This window comes from Loxodonta africana, chromosome 20 (genome assembly GCF_030014295.1).
Source record: "Loxodonta africana isolate mLoxAfr1 chromosome 20, mLoxAfr1.hap2, whole genome shotgun sequence".
NCBI classification, from domain to species: Eukaryota; Metazoa; Chordata; class Mammalia; order Proboscidea; family Elephantidae; genus Loxodonta; species Loxodonta africana.
The window spans coordinates 73,100,316-73,128,013 of record NC_087361.1 but is presented as its reverse complement, the minus strand read 5'-3'; the positions used below and the strand labels follow the sequence as shown (position 1 = coordinate 73,128,013).

General features: G+C 53.8%; 2 protein-coding genes across 6 annotated transcripts; both read right to left on the bottom strand.

Moving 5' to 3' along the window:
• Positions 1–109: 109 nt before the first annotated feature.
• On the bottom strand, positions 110–12,711 carry ARL8A (ADP ribosylation factor like GTPase 8A). The gene is made up of 7 exons (XM_003410225.3): positions 12,516–12,711; positions 7,560–7,640; positions 6,886–6,959; positions 5,657–5,750; positions 5,401–5,468; positions 5,112–5,182; positions 110–4,587 (listed from the first exon to the last, which is right to left on the bottom strand). The coding sequence occupies exons 1-7, from the start codon at positions 12,636–12,638 to the stop codon at positions 4,538–4,540; spliced, it is 561 nt and encodes a 186-aa protein (XP_003410273.2). The 5' UTR covers positions 12,639–12,711; the 3' UTR covers positions 110–4,537.
• Positions 12,712–12,919: 208 nt separating this feature from the next.
• PTPN7 (protein tyrosine phosphatase non-receptor type 7) lies at positions 12,920–26,514 on the bottom strand. 5 transcript variants are annotated; one of them, XR_002785783.2, is made up of 11 exons: positions 26,399–26,514; positions 25,125–25,297; positions 24,386–24,569; positions 24,003–24,087; positions 22,209–22,285; positions 20,872–21,084; positions 20,370–20,480; positions 19,279–19,436; positions 17,389–17,502; positions 16,083–16,229; positions 12,920–14,249 (listed from the first exon to the last, which is right to left on the bottom strand). XR_002785783.2 is itself a non-coding variant. In XM_023548261.2 (10 exons), exons 2-10 carry the CDS (start codon positions 25,244–25,246, stop codon positions 16,136–16,138), a joined length of 1,158 nt encoding a protein of 385 aa, XP_023404029.1. In that variant the 5' UTR covers positions 25,247–25,297; positions 26,399–26,514; the 3' UTR covers positions 14,259–16,135. The 5 variants fall into 5 exon arrangements, 3 of the variants coding, with proteins under 3 accessions (XP_023404029.1, XP_064129464.1, XP_023404031.2); XR_002785782.2 differs by lacking the exon at positions 12,920–14,249 and adding an exon at positions 14,257–14,837; XM_023548261.2 differs by lacking the exon at positions 12,920–14,249 and having other exon boundaries at positions 14,259–16,229.
• Between the last annotated feature and the right edge of the window lie 1,184 nt (positions 26,515–27,698).

The following is a 27,698-nucleotide window of genomic DNA, read 5'->3' as shown; positions in this document are numbered from 1 at the left end:
AGTTTCTTAGAACGGACTGTTTTGCCTGTAGACGGCCCAGCTGCCTGTCCCCTGCATGCCCCCACCCCGCCCCCGCCACACCACCCTTCCTGCCAGAGCATCATCCTACCACCAGCATGGCCTCAGTGTCTCCTGCTGGTCTCCCACCCTTGCGCCACCTCTCAGGGTCCTTCCAAAAGGCATCTTTGCCCTGTTTGTTCTCTGAGAAGCTGACACAAGGTTGATCAGAAGTGATGCCTCAGGCTATGCACCCATCACTCCCTGCCACCAACAAGGCCAGCTTTCTTTGGAAGAACCCTTCCCTGTCTGAAGCTCAGCTCTGGGGCCCACCCCGGAGACTTAACCCACCAGGCCTACCTAGGACATCCGCATGGGGCCTGAGGAAGAGTCCTGACGGGGTAGGGGGTGGGGGGGCAAGCATTTCCGAGTACCCTGGGCTCCATTTTCCTCTGTCCACCCACCCACACCCCTTGGCCTCAGCCTGCCCCATGCCCGAGTCTCCCTCCTCCTTCTCCTGGGGATCTTAACGGCCTTGTTTTCTCTCCCTGGCATCCACCCCCAAGGGCCGGGACGCCAAGAGAGAGGGAAGCGTTGCTAGGTGACGGTGCTACCATGCGCTCACTCTTTGTGCCGGGAATGACACCCACCCATCTCTCTGCAGACCTGTTGCCACGGTGACTGAAGCCCCTAGCTTTGTCTGCAGAAACTTAAGATGGGTGGGGTAGCAGGCTGGAGAGGGGTGGGGGGAGCAGGCTGGAGAGGAGGCCAAAGGCAGACTTGCCAGTGAAGGATGAGGCTGTTTCCTCCTCGTTTTCCTGACAACCCTTTCTTTACCCACCCCTTAGTCCTGGATGCACTGATGGCTTCTGAAGGGGTGTCGGAAGCGAGGCCGGGTGAGCTGAGGTGAAGCTTAGGACAGGGAGGGCTGAGGATGGAAGGCACAGGGGCCGGGAGGGGCGCCATCTCAGCATCCTGTTTTGGGGACCTCTTTCACAAAGGACATCCCCTGCCATGCCGGTTGGCCAGCTCAGAGTTTTTGGGGAGAGACGATGGCGCCAAGGCCCGGCCACCACCACGGCCTCCAGGGCCTGCCAACGTGAATGGCTTGCAAAATTAGTCAGCTGGCCAGCCGGGCCTTGGGAAAGAGCCACTGTCCTCCCAGCCTGAGCCAGCTGGGGGAACAATGTGGGGTTTGTTGTTTAGGGGTCTGATGGCTGTTTGGATCCAAGCTTGGGGGGGCAGGTTGGTGCAGTGGTGGGCAGTGGACTTGAGCTGGGATGCTCAGAGGCCATGCTGACATGCTCACCCACCCCCTCAGGGCACTCTTGACCAGCCCTTAGACCCTGATGCTAGGGCTGGGGCTGTGGGGTGAATCCACTGAGCCCCTACCTCGGCTCGGAGGAAATCACACACACTTTGGAATGAGAATCACCTCACTGAACCCCACTTATCATGGGACCTGAACTAAGTTACTGAGCCCTCAGCCTCAGTTTCCTCATCTGTCCAAAAATGATCCCTCCTTCACAGAGGGCTGAAATCATTAAATAAGACAAGATATATAATGCCTCTGGCAAGATGCCTGGCATCTTTTCTTCCTTCTTTCCCTTTGGGAATTCAATTCTCTAGTACCATAGAGCAGGCTTGGCCAGGATACTCTTGAACTCATCAAGGTTTTGGCAGTTCAGTGGGCCAAAAACATGATTTACACATACTCACGGCCTGTTCTCCATTCAACTTTAACACATTCCTTCAGTCGTATTAGGTGGCATGGGGGCAGTGTTGGTTCAGTGGTAGAATTCTTGCCTTCTATGCAGGAGACCTGGGTTCGATTCCTGGCCAGTGCACCTCACGCTCAGCCACCACCTGTTTGTCAGTGGAGGCTTGAGTGTTGCTGTGATGCTGAACAGGTTCAGCGAAGCTTCCAGACTAGGAAGAAAGGCCTGCCAATCTCCTTCTGCAAATCAGCCAGTGAAAACTCTATGGATCACAACGGTCTGAGCCACAGTTGATCCTGGGACTGACGCAGGACCGGGCAGCATTTTGTTCCACTGTGCACGGGGTTGCCATGAGCTGGGAGCCAACCCTATGGTGGCTAACAACAATCCACAAGGCACAGTGGTAGGATGATGCTTGCTTCCTGGTAACAGCTCAAACCTTGTCCGTTGTCCAAGGATGACAGGAAGGCTGGGGAGCCCTCAAGTGTCCCTCTTCCCGCTCCCCCGATGGAAGGACTGTTGCCTGTTCCCCAGACTCCCAGCCACGGGCAAACCCTGCCACCCTGGCAGTCAGGAGGTGGCTGGGGACAAAGCCCAGCTTCAACCTCCTCAACAAGGGGCAGGGTTCATATTCCTCAGGTGTTGGAAGGCACCCTAAAATCATTTAGCTCCAGTCCATGCACTCTTCCCTGAAGCTCTCCTGGTATCAGGGAACTTCCTCTCAGGCAAGGCATTTTTCTCTAACCACTCTGATGATTAGAAAGTGCCTCCACAAGGAAGCCCTGGGCACAAATGAGGAGTGAGGGGGAGGGCAAGTTGAGTGCAACAGGGAAGGAACCCAGAGAGCCTCACTGCCAGGCACTACAGCTTCCAAAAGTCAGGAAAAATGTGGCTCCTTTTCCTTGCAGCACCAAGGGTGGAGGGGTGGGCTGTTCTACAGGGGCCTGCTCCATTTTCTAGGGTGAAAGGGAGGCTGAGGGAGGCGGAGCAGGGAAGAGGCGGGGCTTACTGTAAAACTGGGTCAAGATGGCTTCGGATTTGAGGGAGCAGGCCCAGCAGGCTCTGAGGCAGCAGCCGTGGGCAGCGTGGAGAGGGGCTGGCTGTTGACCTCCAGGAGCCTCTGACAGGGAGCAGGGGCAAGGGGGGATTACAACTGGCCAGGAGTGAGGGTAAGGTCCCTCCCAGGAAACCAGCAGCATTGACACCCACAGAGAAGGCCCTGGAGGAGAAGCCATGCAGGCTCCGCAGGCCCAGCACTGCCCCCTGGAGGACAGTTAGCTGGCTGCAGGGTGAGGACTGGCACGGGGTGGGGACAGGGTTCAGGCTCCTGCTCAAGCCTGGCTGCAGGTGAGGTCCCGGACCTGGAGAGAAAGGGCAGAGGACTGAGCGTGTCAAAGGAGACAGAGGCTCAGTCACCTCACAAACCAGGGCACACACCCCGGCCTCCTGCCACGATGATCCGAGTCCCGGGCGGGGAAGTTCCCAGAAGAGATCCCCCCTGAGCTCCACTTGGCAGCCGCGAGCCGGAAAGCTGGGACAACATGCAAATCAGAAAAGAGAGTGACACGGAGGAAAAGCAAGAGCCCCCCCTCCACATGCAGGCGAGTTTTGTGAGGCGCCATTGTGTCCCCAGCGGGAGCACGTGCCTCCAGTGCCTCCCTCTTGGTGGGCGTGTCCTTCTGGTGCTGTTTGTGCTCAGCGGGTGCGGGGTGGGGGTGCTGGTGTCCCCGTGGGCGTGCTAGCCATTCCGTGCCATCTACGGAGAAATAACTGGCCCCGTACAGCCCCCCAACACAAAATTGGTAATTTATTTTTGTTGTTATTATCAGGAGGCAAAAAAATGTACAGTTACAAGAATCATTTTCCAAACAGATGTTAAATATGAGCTGAAAAGTGTAAAAAAAGGAAGAGGAACATCACTTTACAAATCATTAAATTAAACGAAAAACAAAACCCAAAGAACCAACCCCCATGCTGAGCTCTCTCCTTGTGCAACTCTGCAAAATGAGAACAGAAAATGAGGTGGGCCGTGGAGGTGAGGCCCTGGGTCGGAACAGGAGCTGAAGCCAGGGACAGGCAGGAGGGGGCTGCTGGGGCTGTAGGGACACTGGCTTCCTGCCCCTTAGGCCTGGTGGTCTTGGCACCTGGGTGTGCCTGGTGGCCCTACCAAGGCTGGGACACAGAGGAGGTGCCTCTGGAGGCTCCTGGCAGCCTGTGGCATTCCAGCCCTGCAGTGACAGGCCAGATTGAGAGGTGGAAACCAGCGGGTCACGGGGATGGCCACCAGTGCCCAGGCTGGTACCTGCCCCACCTGTCAGCTCCACCTTTCCTCTTCTGAACTTGCCCCTAGCCCACCCTGCATCTCTTTCCTTCTCTCCAGACTGCCCCCCTCCCAGATCCTGACCGGCCCCTGCAGCATCAAATGGTTGATTTTAGTCTTTGTTTAAATTAAAAAATTAAAATATATATACATATATATACTGTACACACAGGACAACAACAGAAGTGTGTTGAGGAGGGAAGAACAGGCATGGGGCAGGGGCAGTCGAGAGGGGAGGGATTCATGGCCGGTGAAGGGGCAAAGGGAGGGGGGAAGAGCGAGAAGTTAGGGGAACCAAATGGGGGGTGATTTATTTTACAATAAAAACAAGAGTTCAAACCTCAGCAGAACAGGACTCTGGGATCCCCAGAGGGCCCCTCCCCACACTGAGTGAGGGAGGGCAGGCTTAGGGGGCGACAGGGGTGGGCGGGGAGCTCGGCTTCAGGTTTGGATGACAAGACGAAGGTCCCTGGTCCTTGGTCCGAGGGAGAGGGTCACAGTCTCAGCTTCTCCGTGACTTTGAGTGTTGAATAAGCCACTGTAGGGTGATGTCTGGCAGGAGACAGGAGAGGAGGTTACAAGGCCTTCACGCGCTGAGCACACTGGGAAGGTCAAGAGAGCCTCTGGGGAAGTGGTGGTAAGCCCAGGCCTTCCACTGACGTGGTCAGGGCTCAACTCTAAGCATCAAAAGCCCAAACTGTCAGGCTCCAAACAACCCCAATCAGATGATGGGTGGCAGGGGAGACTGGACACTGAAAGAGACAGGCTGTCACAGTCAGGAGGGGCCTGGAAGTCACCTGATCCAACCCCCTGTAGGTGAGGAAGTGAGCCCAGGGAGGGGACTGAATTGCCCAAGATCACACCAGTCCATGGCAAAGCAGGTTTAATGCTCAGAATCTGTGCCTGGATACCTGTTCTACCCCAGAAGAGCCATAGAGCTTTGGGCTCAAAGGCAAGTTGTAGAGTGAGAATCTTTGAAAGCCACTGCGCTACACCACTCAGAACTGTCCCTGCCCTCCACTCCCTTCCTCATGGTTACGCCCTAGAATGCTAGCAGCTCTCCCAAACCCACGTACCAATGTTGTCCTTTTCTTTGCAGGAGATGGAATAGCAGCAGATCTCTCGGTCCTGGATGGCAGACAGATTCCTGGGGAGAAACCACAGTAGAGTCTGCTGAGGCTAGGACTGCTCAGGGAGCCTGGGGGCTAGGGTGGCCCAGGGCCATTCAAGACTCCTAGAAAGGCAGGCTCTTCTGCCACCGTGTGGTGGACACTGAGCACAGCAACACTGAGCACAGACCCTCCCTGGTCAGGTGGCTGGGGAATTTGGGAAGCAGGAAGTATACAGAAGAGCTGCCAAACTCACATTTTTTCAATCAACTCCTTCTCATCCAATGCTCCTGGGAGGTCTCGCTTGTTACCCAGGACTAAGACCTACAGAGAAGGGAGGATGAGGATTAGCTATGAAGCAGCTATGTCCAGGGCTGTCTTGGTGGTGGGCTAGTTTCTGAGTCCCCCATTTCCTCTCCACACCCCTGCAGTGCCTTTGCCTGCCTCTCAGGCTGGCCCCAGTGGCTTCCAGCCAAGCTCCCTCCCCCTCCCCCTCCCTCAGGCTCACTGACCGGGATACCCTGCAGCTGAGGCTTGTCCAGTAAGTTGTGGAGCTCATTCTTGGAGGCCTCGATCTTCTCCTGGTCAGCGGCATCCACCATGTACCTGAAAGCAGGGGGAGATCAAGCACGCTGACACCACAGGGCAGGGAGGAGCTGCTGCTTGGAGGAGGCAAACATCCTGCTCCAGCTGGGTTGCTTCTGTTGCTGGAAGAATGTTTCCTGAGTTGATGGGAGTGAAAAGCCACAGGGACCCCTGGGGCTGCTATTACCCTGTCCTCTAAAGTCCTGCTCTGGGGAAGCTGTTACTCATATGGCAAAGCTTGGGCCCTTTAGGATTAGCCATCAATCCCTTCCAAAGTGCTTTGTGTTTTCATGGAAAGATGAGATAATGTTGAGCGAAAAAAAGCAAGTCCTAGATGGTTTTCTTGCAGCAAGATAACTTCTTTTCAAAAACAAGTTTAAAAAAGACCCCAAAAACCTAAATAATCTACTATTTGGGCATATATATGGGGGTGCAGTGGTTAAGAGCTCAGGCTGCTAACCAAAAGATCAGCAGTTCGAATCCACCAGCCACTCCTTGGAAACCCTATGGGGCAGTTTTACTCTGTCATATAGGGTCGCTATGAGTCAGACTTAACTCGACAGCAATGGGTTTGGTTTTTTGGTTTATGTAGGATAAAATTGTTTTAAAAAGGAAGGGAACGAGTCATTTAAACCTCACAGAATTCAGGATAGTGGTGACCTTGGAGGAGCCCTGGTGGCACAGTGGTTAAGCTCTCGGCTGCTAACCAAAGGTCAGCAGTTGGAACCCACCAGCCACTGCACGCGAGAAAGACCTGGCAGTCTGCTTCTGTAAAGATTATAGCCTTGGAGACCCTATGGGGCAGTTCTACTCTGTCCTATAGGGTCCCTATGAGTCGGAATCGACTCAACAGCAATGGGTGTGGCTTTTGGTTTTGGTGACCTCGGGCAGGGAGACAATGAGGAGTATCAGAGGTGCATCTTGCTCTTGCTGATGCTCTGGGTCTTAGGTTGGGTGGTGGGTGCCCAGGGCATTTGTTAGATCAGAAACAAGCAGCAAACGAAAGGCAGGCCATGCACCGGCAGGGTGTGCCATGGACCAAGGATTATGATTAATCCAACTCTGGGCCCCTGGGGTCCTTGTAGGTAGCAAGGCTGGGGGGAAACCAGGTAAGGTGGAGGAGTCCTGTAGGTCCCTGCCCTGCCCCCGCACTTACACGATGGCACTCACTCCTCGGCAGTAGCGCTCCCACATGCTGCGGAAACGGGGCTGTCCCCCAATGTCCCAGAGCTGAGGAAGAAGAGGGAGAGGTGCCTCAGCAGCAGGCAGGCTCCTAAGTACCCCCTCCAAACCCTACCCTGGAGTCCCTGGGTAGTGCTTGGCTGCTAACTAAAGGGTTAGAGGTTTGAGTCTGGCCAGAGGAGCCTCAGAAGAAAGACCTGGTGATTGACTTCTGAGAAATCAGCCATTGAAACCCCTGCGGAGCACAGTTCTGCTCTGACACACAGGGGTCGCCATGAGCTGCATTTGACTTGGTGGCAACTAGTTACTCTGCCTACTCCCCTCACTCCCCCAGCCCCCACCCCGGGAGATCTCCCCCTCTCTCTACTTCTTCCCTTCTCTCTCCATGTCCTTCTGCCTACCTCTGAAGTCTTCTGTTCTCTTTTCCCAACTACCCAACAATTGAACCCAAGCCTCTGCTTTCCTTTAGATTGTTCTTTCCAGGGGTCTCAGACTGCCCTCCCCCAACTCCTTTTGGGCCCCCTCAACATCTGGCCCTCCTGGGTCCACCACCCCAGCAAACACACACACACACACACACACACACACACACACACACACACACAGAGTCCTCTGCAGTCTCCTAACCTGTGCCCTACCGCCACTCACCTTGATGGTCACATTCCCTTTGGTGATTTTACGCATGTTGAAACCCACGGTGGGGATCATGTCCTCATTGAACTGTCCTGACTACAAAGAAGAGTCTGGGTTGGAAAAAGTGCAAAGAGAGACAGGACCCAGCTGCCCTCCCCGAGAGCCACAGACCAAGACTGAGAGGCTGCAAGGACGATGAAGAGACTGGCCAGAGCTCCTCAGACTTCTCAGCTGGGGGTATCACCAGGCCATCTCCTGAAAGTCCCCTGCTTACAGGCAGGACTGGGCTGTAACCTCCCCAGGTGTCCACCCCACACCTGGAGATGCCCCATGAAGGGGTCCACCTTCAGGCAATCTCAGCCTCTCAACCTAGACTGGGAGGAAACGCCACCTCAGGAGGAACCCACATCTCTTATAACAGAAGCCCCTCTACGTATTTAGTTTTCAGTGGAGAGGAAGAATAGCTACCTCCCAGCAAAAGACCCCCAACAGGTCATGGTCTATCAGTCAAGGGCGATCTCAAGGAAAGCAGCCTTATTTTCAAACTACCAGTAAATATTCAGGAGTCCCTGGGTGGTACAAATGGTTAATAACGCTTAACTGTTAACCACAAGGTTGGAGGTTCAAGTCTACCCAGAAGCACTTCGGAGAAAAGGCCTGGCAATCTACTTCCAATAAATTGGCCACTGAAAACCCTATGGAGCACAGTTCTACTCTGGCACGAGGTCGCTATGAGTCGGAGTTGACTTGATGGCAACTGGTTTGGTTAGTAAATATTCAAGTCAGATACATCTGCCACCTCCCAAAATGCAATGCACAACAAGGAACTTCTGGATTACCCATTGTTTTGGTTTCTTTGTACTCTACTCCATTGGTCAGGATGGATAATCCAAACTCCATGTTATCTTTTACTTACGTCTTTGCACTAGGCTGCGAGCTCCTTGGGGAGAGGAAGCAGAACTTTGTTAACAGCATTAGGAAACGTTAGCCCCAAAATTGGGGGTTTACTGTAATTTCATTTCCCATAACCTATCTTCAAATTCTACTAAGTTTTACATCTCATCTCTAGATTTTTTAAATAAGTGACAGTCCTCAAATAAGGCCAGATCAAACTCCCTGTAAGGTCATGCCCATGGTCACAGGTAGGACACTTCTGCTTAACCCCAAGAAGCAGGCTGAAGGAGATGGGCTCACTTCACCTTGAACCTGAAGGTGACAGCGGTGTCTCTATACCATGCCCTTTTCTTTTACTGGGTGTTAGGAATAATTTGGAAACCCTGGTGGCGTAGTGGTTAAGAGCTACGGCTGCTAACCAAAAGGTTAGCAGTTTGAATCTACCAGGCACTCCTTGGAAACTCTATGGGGCAGTTCTACTCTGTCCTATAGGGTCGCTATGAGTCAGAATTGACTTGATGGCAACAGGTTTTTTTTTTTTTAGGAATAATTTACCTGGGTCATACAAGGAGGTCATGGCCCTCACTATTAGGCAAGGTATAGGAGATGACCAATTCTTATTTAGAGGCTGCAAGTCTGAATGAAGACCCCCAAGGAAGTCCCATCTAAACAAAGGTGCACTGTTGCCCTTTCACCTGCAGGAATCACGCAGCCCATTCACCAAGGTCCTATCATGAGGTGAGAACTGAGTACCCACAACCGAGACCCAATGTCAAGGTGGAGCAGGGGTTCCTCACCTGGGGTCCACAGATGGGCTTCTGAGGTTCCCTGAATCCCCTGAGACTATACACAATTTCTGCAGGCAAATTAGTTCATATGTCCACTTTTCTAAGGGAAGGATCCATAACTTTTATCAGAGTATCAAAAGAGTCTAAGAGCTCCCAAAAGTTAGGAATCGCCAAGGAAAAAGAAGTGGAAGACTTGCTTCTCTGGCTACGTAAGGAGAATGAGATGTGGTACGATTACCCAGGCCCCAGCAGGGTGCTGACACAGGGGTGGCACCCACTGACTGAAGTACACTCCATCCCCATCTGGGCTGCTGAAGAACTCGGCGTCTGAGGAAGGAGGCCCAGGTCTTATTTACTCCTCATCACGGGTGAGATGGACATGTTAACCTTTCTGGTTTCCCAGGGTAAAACGGGGGAAGAGTTCTGGTCTCCTAGGGATTGGTGTATAAAGCTCCTGGAGATGGTTTCAGTTCAGCGTGCGGAACCATCACTGCTCTTTGGCAACTACAAGATCCACAGCCTCCCAAAGAAATAAAAAGCCTCACCTGGCTGAATGGACCTTTGGGTGAACGAAGTGGGGTGCGAGGAGAACCATCAGGAAGCCAGGCTCCCAGAACCCATATTTCCTGTTCAGTGTGAACTGAGGGTAATTTGGAACCAGGTTATGACTTAATTCCCCTGCGAATGCCTCCTGGTCTCACAAGCTCCTGACTTAAGGTTGGAAGTAACTTCAAAAGTCATCTAGTCCAAACTCCAGTCTTGGGGCAGCTCCAACCACCACAAAGTTTTTTACAGTGAAGCAAAAATTCACCTTCCTATAACTTCCACCCCTTGTTTCTAAGTGTACCCGCAGGTACCCCAAGATTAGTTCTTCCATAGGACAGCCTTTTATGCTTTTAAATATTTGAAAATGACCCTCTTGTTACCCTCAGGCAACCCCCACCTCCCACTTTTCTAGCATCACAACTGTTTCAGAACTCAAAAGATGAGTTTTAGGTTGTTAAATGCATTATAAAGTCTCTTGGTATTTTTTGGGTGGGGGGGCTCACATTAACCTGCTGAGCAGCTAGAAGCACTAAACTCAATTTCTGTTTACAGCTGGACTTCATATAGTGAACAGAAAAAAACCAAATGGGGAAAAAGCTGAGACACACAGGCCAAGTGAACAGGTGAAGGTGACTGAGACAGTCAGTAGCAGGCATCGGAACAGAGCCAGGGGTCCTGACTCTTCATGTCTTTCTGGAAGATGGTGTACTGTGATTACACACAGGGTGGGCAGAAATGCCAATGTGGTAGCCTTGGAGGACCTGAAAACACGGGCATTACGCTGGCGCCGGAACTCCACCCACAGGGGTAGGGTTTTTTGGGAAGCGTCTTTAAAGAGGGGAAATCTAGCCTGCACATTTCTCTTAGGATGTGCCAGGTGAGGTGGCAAATCTCATATCAAAAAGGGAACACAGGGGTTGGAGAGGGGGAACTTCCCCATACGCCACAGAAACTCTTGACCCTGGCAGTGGAACTGGGGCTGCTTGGGTTCCTGAGCCACCATAGCCCCCTACTCTGTGGATATGATGCCGGTCTAGAGGAAGCCCTCCTGTGAAAGGATGGCATCTATGGGGATGGCCTCCAGACCAGGAAACTGAACCCACCTGGGTACCTGTGGATCCCCATCCAGGGGCATGGCTTCAATGATGGTCCATCAGGACAGCTTCCCCGGGCACTTAGTGCAGCAAGTCCTTCTAGCCTGACCTTTCCCAGATCTAAATACCTAGACGACAAGCCACCAGGCCTGCAGAGCCAGGATCAGAATCTAGGTATTGTGCTCCTGCTCTGTGTCACAGCCCACCAGCCCAAGTCAATGCCCAGTCTAACCAGGGGCTCTCTGACCCAGGGCTGGAGCTCAGGGGTGCACATTAACTCGGAAAATCATTGTGTCAAAGAAAACAGCACTGGCTTAAGATCGTGTCCTGGCAGATGTGCATCCAGGAGACACTGGGTGGAGGAAGGGGTCGTCTGCAGAGCACCTTTGGGAAAGCCAGCCAGTGCCCAGACACGTGATGTGGGGCACCTGCCTCTCCAGCCTTCCCTCTGCCTTCCTGCCTCAGGCCCGACGCAGTGGCATGTGCTCTTCTGGTATTCTGGGACCTGTCAGGGAGGTCCATCTTGTCAGAGGGTGGACAACACTGGCAGGTGGAGGCACCTGGGGTGGCTGCCACACTCCTTGGCTGACCTGTCTCATCAGACTTCTCGGCTAGTATCTGGCCAGCCTCCAGTTTCCAAAAACCCCAGCTTTGGGGCTAGGCCAGGTCCCTGGACAGCCCTAGCCCCTGCCCCAAGCCTTCCTCCACCCACAAGCCCAGTCCAGCGGGCTCTGAAATGCAGGCCGCAGCCATTACCGCAGCCTCAGCTTACACACCCATAGAGCGCATCTTCCCCTTTTTTCTTTTTCTTTTAGATTTTTAACCCCTTTCCCACCACTCCGCCGGCACTGAAGGACTCCATTACAACCCCCCAACCTCAGTCCTCACCACCCAAAGTCCTCAGAGCCACTCTCTCCGTGTCCCCAGAGTGGGCAGTGCCCCTCTAACTCAGCCTCTCTGGTCGGGAGCACCTCCTCCTGCAACTTCGGGACCAGGAGGAGCCTCCAAACTCCCTTCAGGATGCCATACTCCCTGGGCCCCCAGCTAGACCCCTCCGGATGCAGAAAGGTTCCCGGGGAGGAGTCTGGGCTTGAGCCAAAGGCCTCAGCGGAGGCCTCTACCCCTAGGGGGGATCTCCCCTCCCCCTCAATAGTGCCGGGGCTTCCTCTTCCGGCATGGGGGGGGGTTAAACCCTCGGGCGGGGCTGGCTTGCCCAGGCCCCTGCCCCAAGCCGCACCGGCCGCTCTGTCCCATGACCCTCTGCATGGGGGGCGGGAGGGCCTGGGCGCTTTCGCCCCGTCATGCCCTCTTGCACGGGGGACAGAGGAAGCCTGTCTCAGCGAGCATCGGGTCCCTCTTGTCCCGTGACCCTCTCGGTGCCAGCCAGCCACGGGGCACCGTGTCTCCCTGTCCACCTCCCCGCCCCCACCGTGCGATCCCGGCCGGGGCAGGAGAGCGGGTCGCGCGCCTCCCGGGTCCCCAACGGGCCGTGCTAGGCCCCAAGCGCCCGGGCCCGCTCCTACCCCGCCCGGCCCCGGCGGTGCCCGGCCATGCCAGGCGGCGACCCCGGCTCACCGGGGCGCGGCACGGGCGGAGACAGGCCTTGACCCTCGGCCCGCGCCCCGGGCCCGCGCCCGGCGCCCTCGTACCGCGATCACGTTGACGAAGGTGGTCTTGCCCGAGTACTGCAGCCCGACCAGCGTGAGCTCCATCTCCTCCTTCCAGAACAGGGCCTTGAACCAGTCCAGCAGCTTGTTGAACAAAGCGATCATGGTCGCTGCCGCCGGCCCCGCCCGGTGCCGGGTCCCCGTCGCCCCTTGCTGCCCTCGCGCTGCGGCCCGGAGCGGCCCCTCCCCGGTGCGGCCCGGGTCCCGCTGCTCGGTGCGGGCGGAGGCTGGAGCGCGGCGGCGGACGACTCACTGCCCCCGGATCCGCTCGTCGATGGGTGTGGCTTCAGTGCCCTCCTCCTCCGTCGCCGCCACCGCCCTCCCGCGCGGCCGGGGCCGGGTCCCGCTCGCACCCGCGCGCGCGCTCCCCGCAGCCCGGGGCCGGGGGGCCGGGGCCAGCGAGTGGGCTGGGCAGGGAACCCGCGGGCTTCAGGGGTCCAGAGGGACTGGCAGCAGGCATAGTGGGGTACTTCAGGAAAAGGGTCTGATTTTATCTTTTCCCCTCCCCAGGCAGCCGCGCCCTGACTGGCACCCCCTTCCTTCTTAAAGGAGTGGTGGCCCGAGGTGGGAGAGGTCCTGGTCAAGCAGGAGCGTTTCCAGGTTGAAGAAGGGGTGGTTCACCTACTTTCCAGGACACAAAAAATGAGGTATCTATGAAAGGGAGGCAAATGGAGGCTTTTTGATCCTTGAACCCTTTCCTCTGAGCATCACTGGGTACTGAGTCCCTTCTTCTCAAAATGTACTCAGTAGCAACTGTATTGGGGTCTTTTAATACTCCATCTTGTTTGGTGTACCGCAGTCTACCCAGACCACTTCTTTAGGAGGTCTCTGGCTCAACTCGGAATAGCTGTTTGACGGTGATGCCGATTTTTACTAGTGTCACCATGGTACTGAAGCAGGTAAAATCCTGGCACGGGCTTTCCAGTGAGGAAATATGTGGGAAAGAAAAAAAGCTGGCATGTCAGGAGGAGACAGGGTGAGTGGTATAGGGCCTGCCAAGATGCCCCCGCTCGCCTGCTTGGCAGGAACTGGTCTCAGGTTCTCTGCCAGTCCCAGACTTCAGGGCAGTTAGGCGTTTCTTAGGTTTCGGTTTTCAGATGCACTCACATGTGGTCTGGGAATAAACTATTCATATCAACTGTATCTGTCAAACTTAAGCAAGCATCAAAAACAAACGAACAAAACAACAGTTGTCATCCAGTCAGTCTGACTCATGGTGACCCCATGTGTGTAGGGGAAGAGCTGTGCTCCAGACGGTTTTCAGTGACTGACTCTGGGAAGTAGATCACCAGGTCTTCCTTCCAGAGCATCTCTTGGTGGACCTGAACCTCCAGCTTTTCAGTTAGCAGCCAAGTGCCTTAACTGTTGGCACCACTCAGGGACTCAAAGGAAGAGTTAAAAATCAATTTGCCAAGGTGGAGAAATTATAAAATCTTGAACGCATATAATATCTTGGTTCCTTAAGCACCATCTTTCTAGCCTCTATTCCTTTTTTAAATTATTGTGGTAAAAATATATATAACGAAACATTTGCCAAGTCGACGATTTTTACACGTACCGTTCAGTGACATTGAATACGTTCATCATATTGAGCAACCGTCACCACTGTCCTTTTCCGGATTATTCCACCGCCATTCAGCCTCCAAACCAAAACCTGCTGCTTAGCCTCTAAGCCAAAAGCCGTTGCTGTTGAGTCAATTCTGATTCATAGTGACCCTGTAGGACAGAGTAGAAGTGCCCCCATAGAGTTTCCAAGGAGAACCTGGTAGATTTGAACTGCTGACCTTTTGGTTAGCAGCCATAGCACTTAAACAATACACCACCAGGGTTTCCTCTACTCCTCATAAATCCCTCTCTAATTCTTTGGGTATGCCTTTGTCCTATATCCTAAACTCACCCCGGTTTGACTTTGTCTTATGTGCCCCACAAAGTGCTAGAAAAGGTGCATATCCCAGGAACAGAGATTGGCAGCCTGTTCCTAGTTTGTGGAGTCTTACTCTCTCTGTTGCTTTAAAGAAGCCCCAAAGGCCTGAGAAGAAGACAGAGAAGGAGTGAATCAGTCATCCAAAAAGCCTTTATTTTCCCACTTGGTTACTTTTCCTGAGCTTGTACCCTCTAAGTTCTGGAACAGGGCTGGGGCAACAGCGGCATGGAGGGGGACTTCCCTCTTGGCTGAGGCTGAGCTCCAGGTAAGATCAGGCACTTGTGCGGTTTCCACCCATCTTCCTTGGCACAGACTCTAAGTGCCTCTCACAGGGATTAGGGAAGGTGGAGGTGGAGGTGCAGGTGACCCCCTTTCCAGGGCTGTAAAAAAGGAGTACTTCCTCAGTAAGGCCAAGCAGATGCATTAAGAAAATTAAGCTCAGTTTTAACACTGCATGTTCTTCAGAAGAGATGTCATGTGTGAGGAGGCCCAGCTTTCTCCAGGATCTAGCTCCTTGGGGGTTTCCACGAAGAACTGGTATCAGTGGAGTCAGATCCCAGAGGTGGAGTGCCAGGAGAAATGGCACCTAACCTTCATCTTCAGAGGCAGCCATCTTGGATTCAAGGAGGGTGAAGGGTTTGGATGCTTTCCTGGGGTGTCTACTTGAGCCCTGAGATAGATCTGAGGTACCCTGGAAATTGTGTTGTTGTTGAAATGGATGAGGGGAGTTAGTTTTCTGGGGTATACTGTGTGGGGTCCCAGTTCAGTCTGAGCCCCCATATCTGCATGGAGTGGTCATAAACCCCAGATTGTTTATTGAGATGACAAAGCTCTCTAGGTATCTGCAAATGTGGGGGTAGGGGCCTGTTGTCTAAAATCAGGCCAAGTTCTTTGTCTTCTCTTTCTTTTGGACTTCCTGGATGGTCAGGATATCGTCTGAAGTCATAGAAGTAAGGCAGAAGATCCTGGGGCCTCTCCAGGGAGTAGTTGGGGTGAGTGGCCAGCAATTACAGCTCTGGGACTCTGAGGGAGACCTACAACTTTTCTTCTTCCAGAGATTTCAATTGCTTGACCTGGCTACCTCGTACGCATGTGTGGAAGCAGGGATAATCTGGGTCTTTGTTCTCTTTCGGAGGTGTCTGGCCCCTACAGATGGGTGGTGGGGGAGCCGAGGTCAGGACCAGACTCTCCCAGCTCTTGCATCTGGCCTGCTTGGGCAGGGACAGGGTCTGGCAAAGTATGATCTTGAATCACCCTCTTGCCAGTCACAGGAAGGGGATATAGCTGGAATGCCTTCTAGGAACTTCTCTGATTGCTTCCTTATATGGCAACAGAGCACTTAATGTCCATGTCGTAGACGAGGAGCCTAAAGCTCACAAAGAGAAGACCAGACACCTGGGCTTCTTTCTCAGGTTTGTCATAAGTGCCAGCTCATATCTTTAAGTTCAGAGAGACATGGGAGGTCCTCCCCATTGTCTGCTTGGGGGCACTATAGAAAACCAAGGAGTGGCCAGTGTTGAGGACCTGGAGTCTGGTTCCTCATCTTGCTGATGAAGCTTCCTGTGGCTGCAAGAGCTCGCTAAAGATGCCCACCCAGGGTGCCAGCCTTCTTTCCCGAGACCCACCTTCTGAGGTTTGAAGGGAAGTTGGCACCTGGGCTGGTGGAGGATGGGCGGGGTCAGGGGCTGGGCTCCTTGGGCAGTTGGGCTGCATACAGGGCCAAAGTGTGGTGCAGGAACTGGTATTGCTCCGTGGTCTGGATCATCCCACCTCTGCAGGGAGAAACACACAGGAGTGTCAGAGGGTTTGCTAAATGGCTTGTAGCTCTATTGGGTTCTATGTGGAAAAGTCCTGACTTTTCCAAAGAAAACATCAACTTCTTCACATATATTCATCCTCTCTACTTCCTACTCTGTCCCTCTCCCCATGAGGGAAGACCCTCTGATCCTTACTCAGGGCTGAGCCTGGTGGCTGGATACTAAGGAGGAGATGCCCCACACTGGTCTTCCCTCATCCACTCATTTCCTGGGCAGAACCAGGTCTCAGATTTCTCAGGTTGGGCCAGGAATATTCCTGAGCCCCAAGTTTTCTTCTTTCCATCAATCTTAAAAGCAAAAATAATAACCCCATGTATTTGTAACGTAGGTCCCATTTTGCAAAACACCCTCACGTAAGTTAAGTCATTCCTTAAAAAAAAAAAAAAATTTTTTATGACAGCTCTCTGGGAAAGGTCATTATCTCTCTCTGGTTAAAGAAATGGGTGCCCAGAGAAATGTACTGGCAGCTCAGTAAGCTACGAGTCAGAATCTGAACTTTGGTCCTCTGTCTCCAAGCCCAGTGATCCTCAGTCCATTCCCTGTGACTGCTTAGCATCAACAACTAACCATAGGCTTATTCCCCTAGCTTTCCCCTGAGTAGGGAATTTGGGGAAAAAAATTATTTTGAAGGCTAAGGGTAAATCTATAGAGTGTCATATTTAATTTTAGGCACTCAAGCTAAAATTCCAGATAGAGATTATTTCTTGGGTGTGAGTTTCAAAATAAACAGCTCTTTAGCAAAGAGGCCCCTTCCTTTCTCACAGGAAGTGCTTGATGGCGATGTGTCTGTATGAGCTCTGATACCCAGGAGCACCAATGCCACTCTTTAAAGGTGACGTGGTTGGTCCTATTTACCAGAGGTGTAGGGAGGGTAACCAGCGCCCAGGGGTAATCTATAAATTGTCCCAATTTCAAGATGAATAGAGTTTGATAGCAGCAATGAGTCTGCAGAAACGCCTTCCTCTCTTGCCCACTGCCTCAGTCAGGCGCCTTTCATGTTTCTGGCATTTCTGAATGTCATACTGTGACTCATCTGGCACCCTCTTGGGCTTTCATCCAGGGGCAAGTGCCCCCCTCTGCCCCCACCCTCTGCTATTCACATCCATGGACCTACCTGTCCAGCCGCAGCTGACACACAATGCCCAGAATGTCCACTTCTCCTCTGGCCTTCAGCTGCTGGCAGCCGATTCTGGTGGCAATGAAGCAGCCAGTCCGGCCAATCCCTGCACTGGATATAGCCAGGGAGAAGGTGGGGAGACCACAGGTGAGCAAGGAACATGGAGGCCAGGTGACCAAGAAACATGGAGGCAAATGGCCAGGAAACATGACAGCCAGGTGACCAGGGAATATGGAGGCCAGGTGACCAGGGAACGTGGAGGTCAGGTGATCAGGGAACGTGGAGGCCAGGTGACTAGGGAATATGGAGGCCAGGCCCCAATAATGGAAAAAGCAATGAGACCCAAAGGCACTCTATTTTGGGGGTGGGGCCTGGGGTTGGAAGGAAATAGCAATACCTTGCAGGTTTCTGGACCTCTCGGGGGCCCTCATGGAGACCGGTTATAGCTGGCACTAGAGGAGTTTACATTTCTTGCTAGCCTCACTCTAAGCCTGTTCCAGGACACCGCCTTGTTTCTGTGGCTGTTTTGATGAGCTGTCTTCTGCTTAGCAGACTACAGTGATTCTCAACTGACAGCCTCTCATTTGTGCACTTGCTGACCCCTCGAGCCTGCCTTACCTAACCATAACTTCCTCCCAGCTCACACTCATCTTCCACAACAGCTTACGCTTAGCCCCTTCTGTTTCCCACCTCTGTCCTCCCCACAGTCCTCCTGTCTCTGCACCACTCTATCCTGGCCTTTATTTTAAAACTCCTCTCAGGCCTCTCTTCTTTAGGAAGTCTTCTGCAGGATCCCTTGATAGAAGCTATTAATGACCTCCAGCCTAGGTCCAGGTACCACCCACAGATGGGCTTATGAGCCCCCTCTTTGTATTTTTTGTTCTGTTTTATTCAGGATAGAAAAAAAAAAAAAAAAAAAAAAAAACCTCTTTGTTGTCCAGTTTTTTCCAACTCACAATGGCCCTATAACTCATATGCACTCCAAATGGTGTCCTTGTTTGAAGTCTGTCCTGTGTCACGGGACGTTGGTCCCCCCTACCTGCATTACCTCCCACCCCAGCCCAATCCACTTTTTGCGCTGCTGTCCTAATATTATTTTTAAAGAGATAATCCGAGTTTCTTAGCCAGTCCTACCAGGCCCCTCGCCATCTGGCCTTCTCTTACTTTCCAGCTTCGTCTCTCATCACTGTCCCCAAGCATGACCTCCGGTGTCTGTTCTCTAACCATGCTGCCCACAATGCTCCATTTTTTTTGTCATCTCTGGAGCTTTGCACGTGCTGTCTTGTGTGTCTGGAACAGTTGTCTGGAACACTCCATCTTCCTGGAAGTCCCCTTTTCCCTCTTCACTTGGCTAGTTCACCCTTTGGGTCTTATCTCAGATGTCCTTTCTTCTGGAAAACCTTCTCTGGCCGAGGTCTGGGTTAGGCGATCTGGTTCTGTGTTCTCTGTACTATCCCCATCATCGCTCGCATCATGTTGTATTGCATTTCATTGTTTCATCTGCTGTCTTTCCTATCAGACTGTGAGCCAGTGTAAGGGCAGAAACCAAATGCTCATGGCTATCTCTCTGGCACCTAACACTGTGTCTGAAACAAATTGGTTTTTGAGAAATGTTTGTTGAATGAATAAATGAGCTCCTCAACAGTAGAGATGGTGTTTATCTCCTCCCCTGGCAGTCTAGGTGCTACCTGACGGTCCATCCTCTCTCTGAATTGGGCTTGGGTGTCCAGCCCAGGTGTCTGGGTTCTACACAAAAGAGATAATAAGAACAGAGCACTGGCTGAATGACCTAGAGATTCCTGTCCAAGTAAGAGGTGAGCCTGCCGGACCCCTAGGAAGGGCATGGGGATGTGGTACTGAAGCTTCCATGGAGGGAGGGCCACATACCTGCAGTGGACCACGATGGGCCCAGTGTTGGCAGCTGTCTCTGGGCTCTCCTCCACCTCAGCCACCAGGCGCAGCAGGGGCCCAGCCGACTCTGGGGTCTGGTGGTCAGGCCAGGCTGAGAAGAGGACATGCTTCACTGACCGGCACTCCTCCTGGTGCTGGGATGGGGCGAGTGTGAGAACCAGGTCAGGGTGGGGCACTGCCCTCCTTCTCTGGTGCAGAGGAGGGCAAGGGCTGGAATTACTCCGTGGGGAATTCATTGACCTGGAACAGGGAATGCTGGCTCTTTTCTTGCTCATACTCCACCACTTCCTCCTCCAAAACGCTGGGAAGGAGTCTTGTCCAGGAAGAGGGAAGAGACTCAAGTTCAAGTCCTGGCTCTGCCTCTAACTAGCACAGGACTTTGGGTGAGTCCCTTAACCTTATTTTTTCACCTTTATCTTATTGGTTTACTTCACAGGATGCTTTGAGGATAATGAGTTGGTAAGTCAGTTGTTGTCGATTCCAATTCATGGCGACCCCATGTGTTTCAGAGTAGAACTGTGCCCCATAGGGTTCTCCATGGCTGTGATCTTTTGGAAGCAGATTATCAGGCCCTTCTTCTGAGGCACGTCTGGGTGGATTCAAACTGCCAACCTTTTAGTTAGTAGCCGAGTCCTTAACTGTTTGCTACACCCAGGGACTCTAGTGAGTTGATAGATAAATGCTTTGAAAAGTATAAACCATCATACAGTAACAGAAGGCATTTTTGAAGCATGTTCATTATACATCTCCTTCGACCTCCTGTTATTCCTTCAGCATGATTCCTGGACCCCCCACCTCTTCTCACCTGGACCATTCAGCATAGGTGGGTGGACTTCCTGCTGATTCCTCACTGGCTTGTTGGCTCTGCCCTATGGACTAGAGGCTCCCTGAGGACAGGGCCCACGTTTCTTTTTCTTCAGTGCCTTAAGCACATCTTTCAGATGTGGGTTCAAGAAGGTCTAGATGAGTAAGCCCTTGGCTCCCACTGAAGGTCAGGCCTGATGTCTAGAGATGCTGGGGGTGGCCCATCTTCCCTGGGGAACAGTCCCAGCCCCAGAGGATGGTACCTGGATGGTGAGCTGCCGCACAGTGTATTCTGGGCGCTCCTTCATGTCCTGGATGCGGATCTGGAAGGGTCCGTAAGTTTCCTCTTCTGTGGGCCAGTAGTGGACACATTTCTAGGAGGAAGGGAGCTGGGAGTCAGAAGAAGGAAGGGTCTGTCAGCTGCAGCAGGGGCTGGGGCAGTAGAACGGGGCTAGGTATCCCCTCTCCATTTTCTACCCTTATTGGAGGGGCTGGACACTGCCTGGATAAGCAACAGGGGCCTGGCTCTCCTGAGCTTGACATCTGTAGACAAAGTGCCTACCTTATCCCACTTCTGACTATGGACAGACTCCATGGGGTGTATCTCAGAAACCTTTCTGAGAGGTGTGTGCTGGGCTGGCTATAGGTATTCTCAGCTCCTGGGGGAACCCCTGGTCCTGAGTTGCCCTGGGTAGGGGTATGTGTGTGATGGAGCAGGGTGTAGCCTTTTCTGGGTTCGTCCAGGACTGTGGCTCTGCTTCTTACCTCCTTGCCCTCTCGGAGCTGAGTGAGCATGACAATGAGGGACACCTCTTCCTGCCACACCATCTCCCAGAAATCTGCCACCGTGTTGGGCATGGGGCCCTGGGTTGCGATGTAGGCTTTCTCCTGCCCATCATAGCCCTGGGGAGGCAGGTGCACATGAGAAGGCGTGGGGAGAGTAGAAAGAGTAGAGCTCTGAGGGAATCCCTGCAGGTCCTAGGATCAGACTGAAGTAAGTGAACACGCACATGTACACATGTGTATACATACATGCACACATGCACACACACAGACGCCATGTGGTGGAAAAGACATGGGCCCTGGTGTGAGGAACATTTGGGTTCAAATACCTGTTTTGCTGCTTACTAGCCGTGTGACTGTAAGCAAGTTACTTAGCCTTTTTAAGCCTCAGTTTTCTCATCTGTAAATTGGGCATAATCATTTCTACCTTGCAACATCGTGGTCTGGGTTATTGAGATTCTGGCATATAGTAAGTGCTCTATAAATGTTTGTTCCCTTCCTCCCTTGCTGCTCTCTACTCACCCAAAATACCAGCAAAACAACAGTGTTCAGCAGTATTTGTTGAATGAGTATCTCATTTTTATGTATTACTTTTATATATTTAGTAGCCAAATGTAGCGCTTCTTTCTGTCTTTCAGGATCCTCAGCTTCTAGCTCCACTAGGTGATGGTGAAATCCAGACCACTGTTACCCCAGGTTCGGCTGGCGAATGGGAGACCACGCTCTCCCAGGGCACCCCTGGCTGACTGACTGTGTTTCACCTCTCTGTACTCCCAACCACTGTCCTACCCACTGTGTGCCACTAGAGAGCGCTGCCTTTACATCTCCTTAGTGCTAGTAGAGATGAGAAGCCAGGGATAGACAGCCCACCTTGCCTCGAGTTCCTGTGACTTGACATCATCTTCACAAAGGAGGGGCTAGTTGGGGCAGTTAAGGCCAGAAAGAGAAAAAGACAGCAGCTGACAGCTCCCATTTATGCTGGTACCTCCCAGGCAGGCCCCAGAGCCATTAGCTCTCAAGAAGCCAGAGACTGGGTTCAGCAATGCCAACTTCCTGCCACGTTTAGAGAGTTGGCTGTGGAGGAGATGGGGCGATAGGGTGGGTTAAGGAGACAGTGGTTTCTTCTTTTCAGAATTGTTTAACATATGCTGTGTTTTCTAGGTTGGTGTCCTGGGCCCCTTCAGCATGCCAGCTCAGCAAGGCTACGGCAGGAGTGAATTGGAACAGGGACGGAAACCCAGACACTGAAACCATGCAGCCACAGCTGAACCACCCAGGCCTCCAGCTCCCCACATGGCCACCGCAGCCAGGCCACTTACTCGGATGTAGTTGGCATTGATATAGTCTCCGTCCTCTTGGTTCTGTGCCCGGCCTAGGCAGACACGGCTCTGGGGATCTAGGAAGTAAAAATTAGCAGAAGTCAGAGGTCAAAAGGTGACCAGCTAATGCAGACTCCTGACAAGGTCAGAAAGAGGAGAATTCAGGTGCTTTTCCCAGTACCTTGTGTATAGAAGGTGGCTGAGACCTAGCGAGTTACTCGATACACAGACAACAGAAAGCCGCAGAACGTTTTTGAGCAGTAGTGACATGATTAAAGCAATAATTTGGGAAGGTCAACTGGGAGGTGCTGTGTAGAATGAACTAGAAAGGAAAGGGAACAGAGCAGGAAAGACCAAATGGGAGATTAATGTAACAGTCTGGCCTTGAGATCAATAATGGTGTGGAGTGGAATTGTAGCAACGTAAACAGAAAAGAAGATGCGGTAGAGGAAGCATTATTTCTGGTGGTGAATATGGGGTTTAGATAAGTGACTTGCATAAGGTTACACATTGGTGAAGTGGGACTAGACCCCTGGTTTCATTCAGCCCACCACTGACTGGGGATGCCGGCCCCTCCCTCTAGGCCAGAGAGGGTTTCTTCAAGTCAAACCCAAGCAGGAATGAAGAAACTAGCTTGTGAGGAAAGCCTGGTTCTGGACAGAGGGGTCCTGAAGGGAAATCTCAGGCAGAGGGACCTCTCCCCTCTCTAGTGGTTGCAAGGCTTGTTGGAATTCGGCCAAGAGCAAGGGCTGCCTCACCTCCCTCTTCGATGAGTGATAACGGCCCCTTGGCTGTCCATGCAGGCAGAGGGCACACTGGGACGCTGGGAGGGTTAGCATGGGCAGGAGCAGAGCACTCAGGCTGAGCTCAGACCCTGAGACTGGGAGCTGCCAGAGGTGGGCTGGCCAGATAAGACTGCTCTGCGGGGTGGGGAAATCCCTGGGTGGTGTAAACAGTTAACACACTCGGCTGCTCTCTGAGAGGTTGGAGGTTTGAGTTCACCCAGAGATACCTCAGAAGAAAGGACTGGCAACATGCTTCTGAAAAATCAGCCATTGAAAACCCTGTGGAGCACAGTTCTACTCTGACACACATGGGGCCACCATCAGTTGAAGTCGACTCCAGGGCAACTGGTTTTTGTTGGTGGGGTAAGGGAAGTGAGGGAGAATCTCCAAGGCCCTCATGGTCAGAGCGCTTCATACTTTCTTCTGAAAAATAGGAGGTGCTCAGCCCAGGGTCTGTGGAGCTTGCAGGGTCAAGCCCCGGCAGTCCAGGGTCCTCTGTCCCCAGTCTTGTCACTACGCTCTCTAGTCACTGCCCTGGATGTATTCCGAGTTTCCTGACAACTCTTTCCCTGTGAGCCCCACCAACGGTGCCTCTTCCATTGCAGGCCTTTGCTGGGGTTTTCCCACAGGGAGGGGAGAAGAGGAGGACGGTTTTGTGCGACTAGATGTGTGCCCTTGGGCAAGGTATGCGACTTCCTTGTGCCTTGGTTTCCTCATTTATAAAACCAGGAAAACAACACCATAATACCAACTTCACGGGGTTGTTGTGAGAAACAAGTTAAAAGACAGGCCTGGGCCTGGGCCACTGTAAGCATCTGCACACATTAACTGCATCCTTCTTGTTGTGACTATGGCCCCTTCATCCCCCAGCTGGGGTGTGGTGTTCTTCTGCTGAAAGGAGATGCTCCAAGTAAGGTCATCCTTCCCCAGGTTGAGGCCTTTGCCTTCGGAGCTTCTCCGGCCCCAGGGACAACGCCCACCACCTTTGATTCCCCACCACAGTCCTTACTTGGCAAGATGGTCTTGTATCGGTCCTTAGAGGCGTGGCCTGGGATGTCCAGCTCTTCAGGGTTGACAAAGTTTGAGGGGATCTTCTGGCAGGGGGAGGAAAGGAGGGAATAGTTGATACCCCTCCTGGCCTCCTTTTCTCCTTCCACTCTTTTCTAGTAGAGTTGCGACCCTGGCCCATTCCTTCCTGGCATGAGTATGTAGGTTGAGATGGGGTGGGGGGCAGAAGAGGAAGGGGTCAGCCTCCTCCCCTGAGTCTGGGTCTGTCTTTCCTAAGGGGCCCAAAGAGAGGATATGTCCATGGTATCCATGATAGAGTGGTGCTGGCTGGCCACCTCTGACTCAGAAGGGCAGGATGACTTAGAGGGTACCCCAAGGTCTTACCACGAATTCCTCCTCCAGCTCTCTGGGGCTGGGTGGCTGGTGCTGCAGGGCCCAGCGTGTAAGGGGGTGCCCAGCCGTGCGCAGAAAGTGGAGAGTGGCTTCCCGGGGTGTGTTCACCGAGCAGATGGGCTCCACGGCCCCGAGGGACCGCACGTCCAGCATCAGAGCTATGTTGGAGCCCCGCCTGTAGGCAGAGCCAACCAGTGCCCAGTGAGTGCCCAATAATATTTGCTCTTCTTACTGTTATTATCGTTACAGGGCACATCTGGGAAGGCCGCTCCTTGTCTTTCCCTGGGCGCTGAGGCTGAATGAATTCAAGGGCTCAGGCCACTGCTGCGTGCCCTCTTCCCCCATCAGCTGCCCCCAGGACAGTGCAGGGTTGAAACCAGCAGCTCTCCCCAGCTGCCCAGGCTTCCTACTCCCCACCAGACCCCTAAGGCTCAGACCTACATCCAGCCCCAAGGAGGCCCCAGGCTTTGCCCCAGAGGCTGCTCAAGCCAACCCAGGCTTTGGAGAGCAGGCCCAGGGTTGACAAGGAACCTTGGGCCCCAGACATGCAAATGATATGCAAACGAACATGATTGGCTTCCTTTCCAGTGTGGAGTCAACAACTGAGCATCCTCTGCACTGTCAGAGCTGGAAGGACAGGTGGAGGGGAGGGAGGAGCCGAAGAGGGTCCCCCCCCGCCCCGCCCCCTGCCTCCGGCCAGGAAGGCCCTCTCTCCCAGGAAAGACCTTACCTCTCCTGCAGCCGCACATGCTTCTTGGCTGGCGCTTTGGTGGGCAGTGGCTGGGTCATGGCTGCCCCCAAATACACGGTCGGCGGCTGTGCTGTGGAGCGCCCCCCACAGGCCTGGACCATGCTGGGATGGGTGGGGGGCCCAGGGGAGGCTCACGCAGCCATGGGGTTTGCCTGAAAGACATGGCCCCTCAGCTGCCGACCTCTGCCCTGCCTGACTGGCCAAGCCCAGGGCAACCTTCTGCCCTGTGGCACCTCTGTTCTCACTGGGGGTGTCTTCTGTTCCCCAAAAAGTGGCTTCAATTTTACTCAGGGGAAGGACAGGGTCTCTGCAGTGTGACTCAGGGTGGCAGACAGTCTGGGGTTAGATGAAGGGCAAGATAAAGGGTAGAATTGCAGATGAAGATAGGAACCAATCCAGAGGTAGGAAGAGAGGGGAGAAGGGCCTGCTAGAGCCCAGAATACCCAGGCTCTAAGCTGGGTGCCCAAGACAGAGAAGGCAAGGGAGGAAATACGAAATAGGTATTCTACATAGACAGAGGGGAGAAAGCTCTAGAAACCTCCTGTAGGTCTGGCCAGGGTGCCTTCTTCTGCAGAATGAGGAATTTGAGACCTTGACAGTGTTGGAGATAGTTGGGGGCCCATGCAGGCAGGGCTGCAGGCCCCTAGCAGGGCCTGCTCCTAACTGCGGGCAGTTCCTCTCCCGAGTTCATTGTTGGCTTCTGGGGTCTCTATCCATGGGGGTAGGCTGGGGGTGTTTCCTTCCTCCTCCTACCCATCCCCCGCTCCCGCCTCTGTAACCGTCACAGGAAATGGCCTCACCAAGCCCTTGAGCGACAGCGCATGGTGAGGCGACAGCTCAGGGCAGGATAGGGGTATAGGGATGTTTGGGCCATCTCTTCTTCAGGGACAGTCCCCATCTTCCAGACCCCTTCATCCAGGGCTACTCTACCAAGTGGGGGCAGGGAGGTGTTGGAGGTGCTAAGCCCGCAGGCACTGAGGTGAAGGCTCAGGGCTGGCCAGTGTGGATGCGGGTGGTAGGCTCTCCTGCAGCAGGAGGGGGTGGTTATGTCTGCTCTCCTTGCAGCACCCTGCAGCTTCCCCGCCCTCCCAGCGCAGGGCCACCAGATATGCCAGCACCCATTCTCTGGCCAGACGCTGGAGCACCCAACTAGCCCCCTCACGTCGCTTCCTCCGAGATGCCCTCCTGTCACCCGCAGGGTTTACACCATCTCAGAGCCACAAGGACTCCCACTCCCCCAACTCAGTACTCACTGGAGCAGCTGTGTCCCCCAGGCTGCCTCTTGCCAGCTGTCTATCAGTCTGTCTTTGAGGGCTGAGAAGGCTTCAGGAAGCCAGCTTCCTCCCTCCGCCCCTCCTCGCTGCCACCCACGCACACCCCAGCTGCACGCTGCCCTCCTGCGCCTGCTGCCGCTGCCACCAGGGGTCGATGCTCCTGCCTGTGCCCCTCTGGGGGCAGGATGGCTATCATTCAGCACCTCTGCTGTGGGCCCAAGGCCCTGCTCCCTGGGGTTGGCTGAGGGGCTGAACCTTCCCTGACCACCCCATTTCCCAAGCACCTGAACCATCTCCCTCCTGCAGTGCCCATCCTCGGGGGCTTTGTCATGTCCAGCTTCTGTCTGTTTGCTGGGAGTTCATGGTCAAGCACAGGCTACATCTGCCCAGAGCAGATGTGGGCACAGACTTGGGGTGGGGTGAGGAAGAGATGAGGCAGGACTCCTTGCTCCGCAGCAGGAGGGAAAGGCCCAGGCCCAAACCAGAAAGGTCCTGAGCCACAGCCCAGCTCTCAAGTACCTCTGGCCTGAGGGCAGGCCAGCCAGCCAGGGAGCAGGCTGCAGAGACAACTTGTAGGAGGATCTGGGGCTTCCCTGGGTCCTCCATGCCCTCTAGGCCTCCTCCCAGAATCCTGATACCTACTCAGAAGACTTACAGAGTAGGCGGTCTCTGGCCGTCACACCGGGGGCTCCCGTGTCCTCTTCACTGCTGGGGTGCCTGGCCACCAGGGGTCTGGGGAGTGGCCCCCAAGTCCAAGACTCCACTGTTCCCAGCCCCTGCTTGGCCTGGATAGGCCCCGTACTGGCCAGCAGCCCATCCGGCTCATGCTTGCTGCAGGTCTCCTTTTACCTTGTGACATTCCGAACACCCTTCTCTTCCCAGCCCCCAACACACACACAATCCCCTCCTCTCTTGTCCTCCCACTTCTCTGATTCAGCCATCAGACGGTGACAGCAGAAAAGAAATGAGTACAGTAGGCCCAGGGGGCGGGCATGCGGGAGGGGGTGGTGGGGAGGGCTCTGGCCTTTGGTGGCCCATGAGGGAGGAGGCATGAAATGAAGAGTGAGGATGACTTTTGGGGGTTTCGGAGGCCACCTAGCCCCTAGCCTTGCCCTTGGCACAGAGGCCGAGGACTGGCTCTTTTCTGAGTCCCTCCAGAGCCAGCTGAGGGCGTGTGCTCCTCTGGACAGTGGGTGGGTTTCCCTGGGAGAGGCTGATGAGAAGCTGGGGTAGCAGTTGCCTCTGGTGCCCAAGATGGGTTGGGAGGAATGGAGCAGGT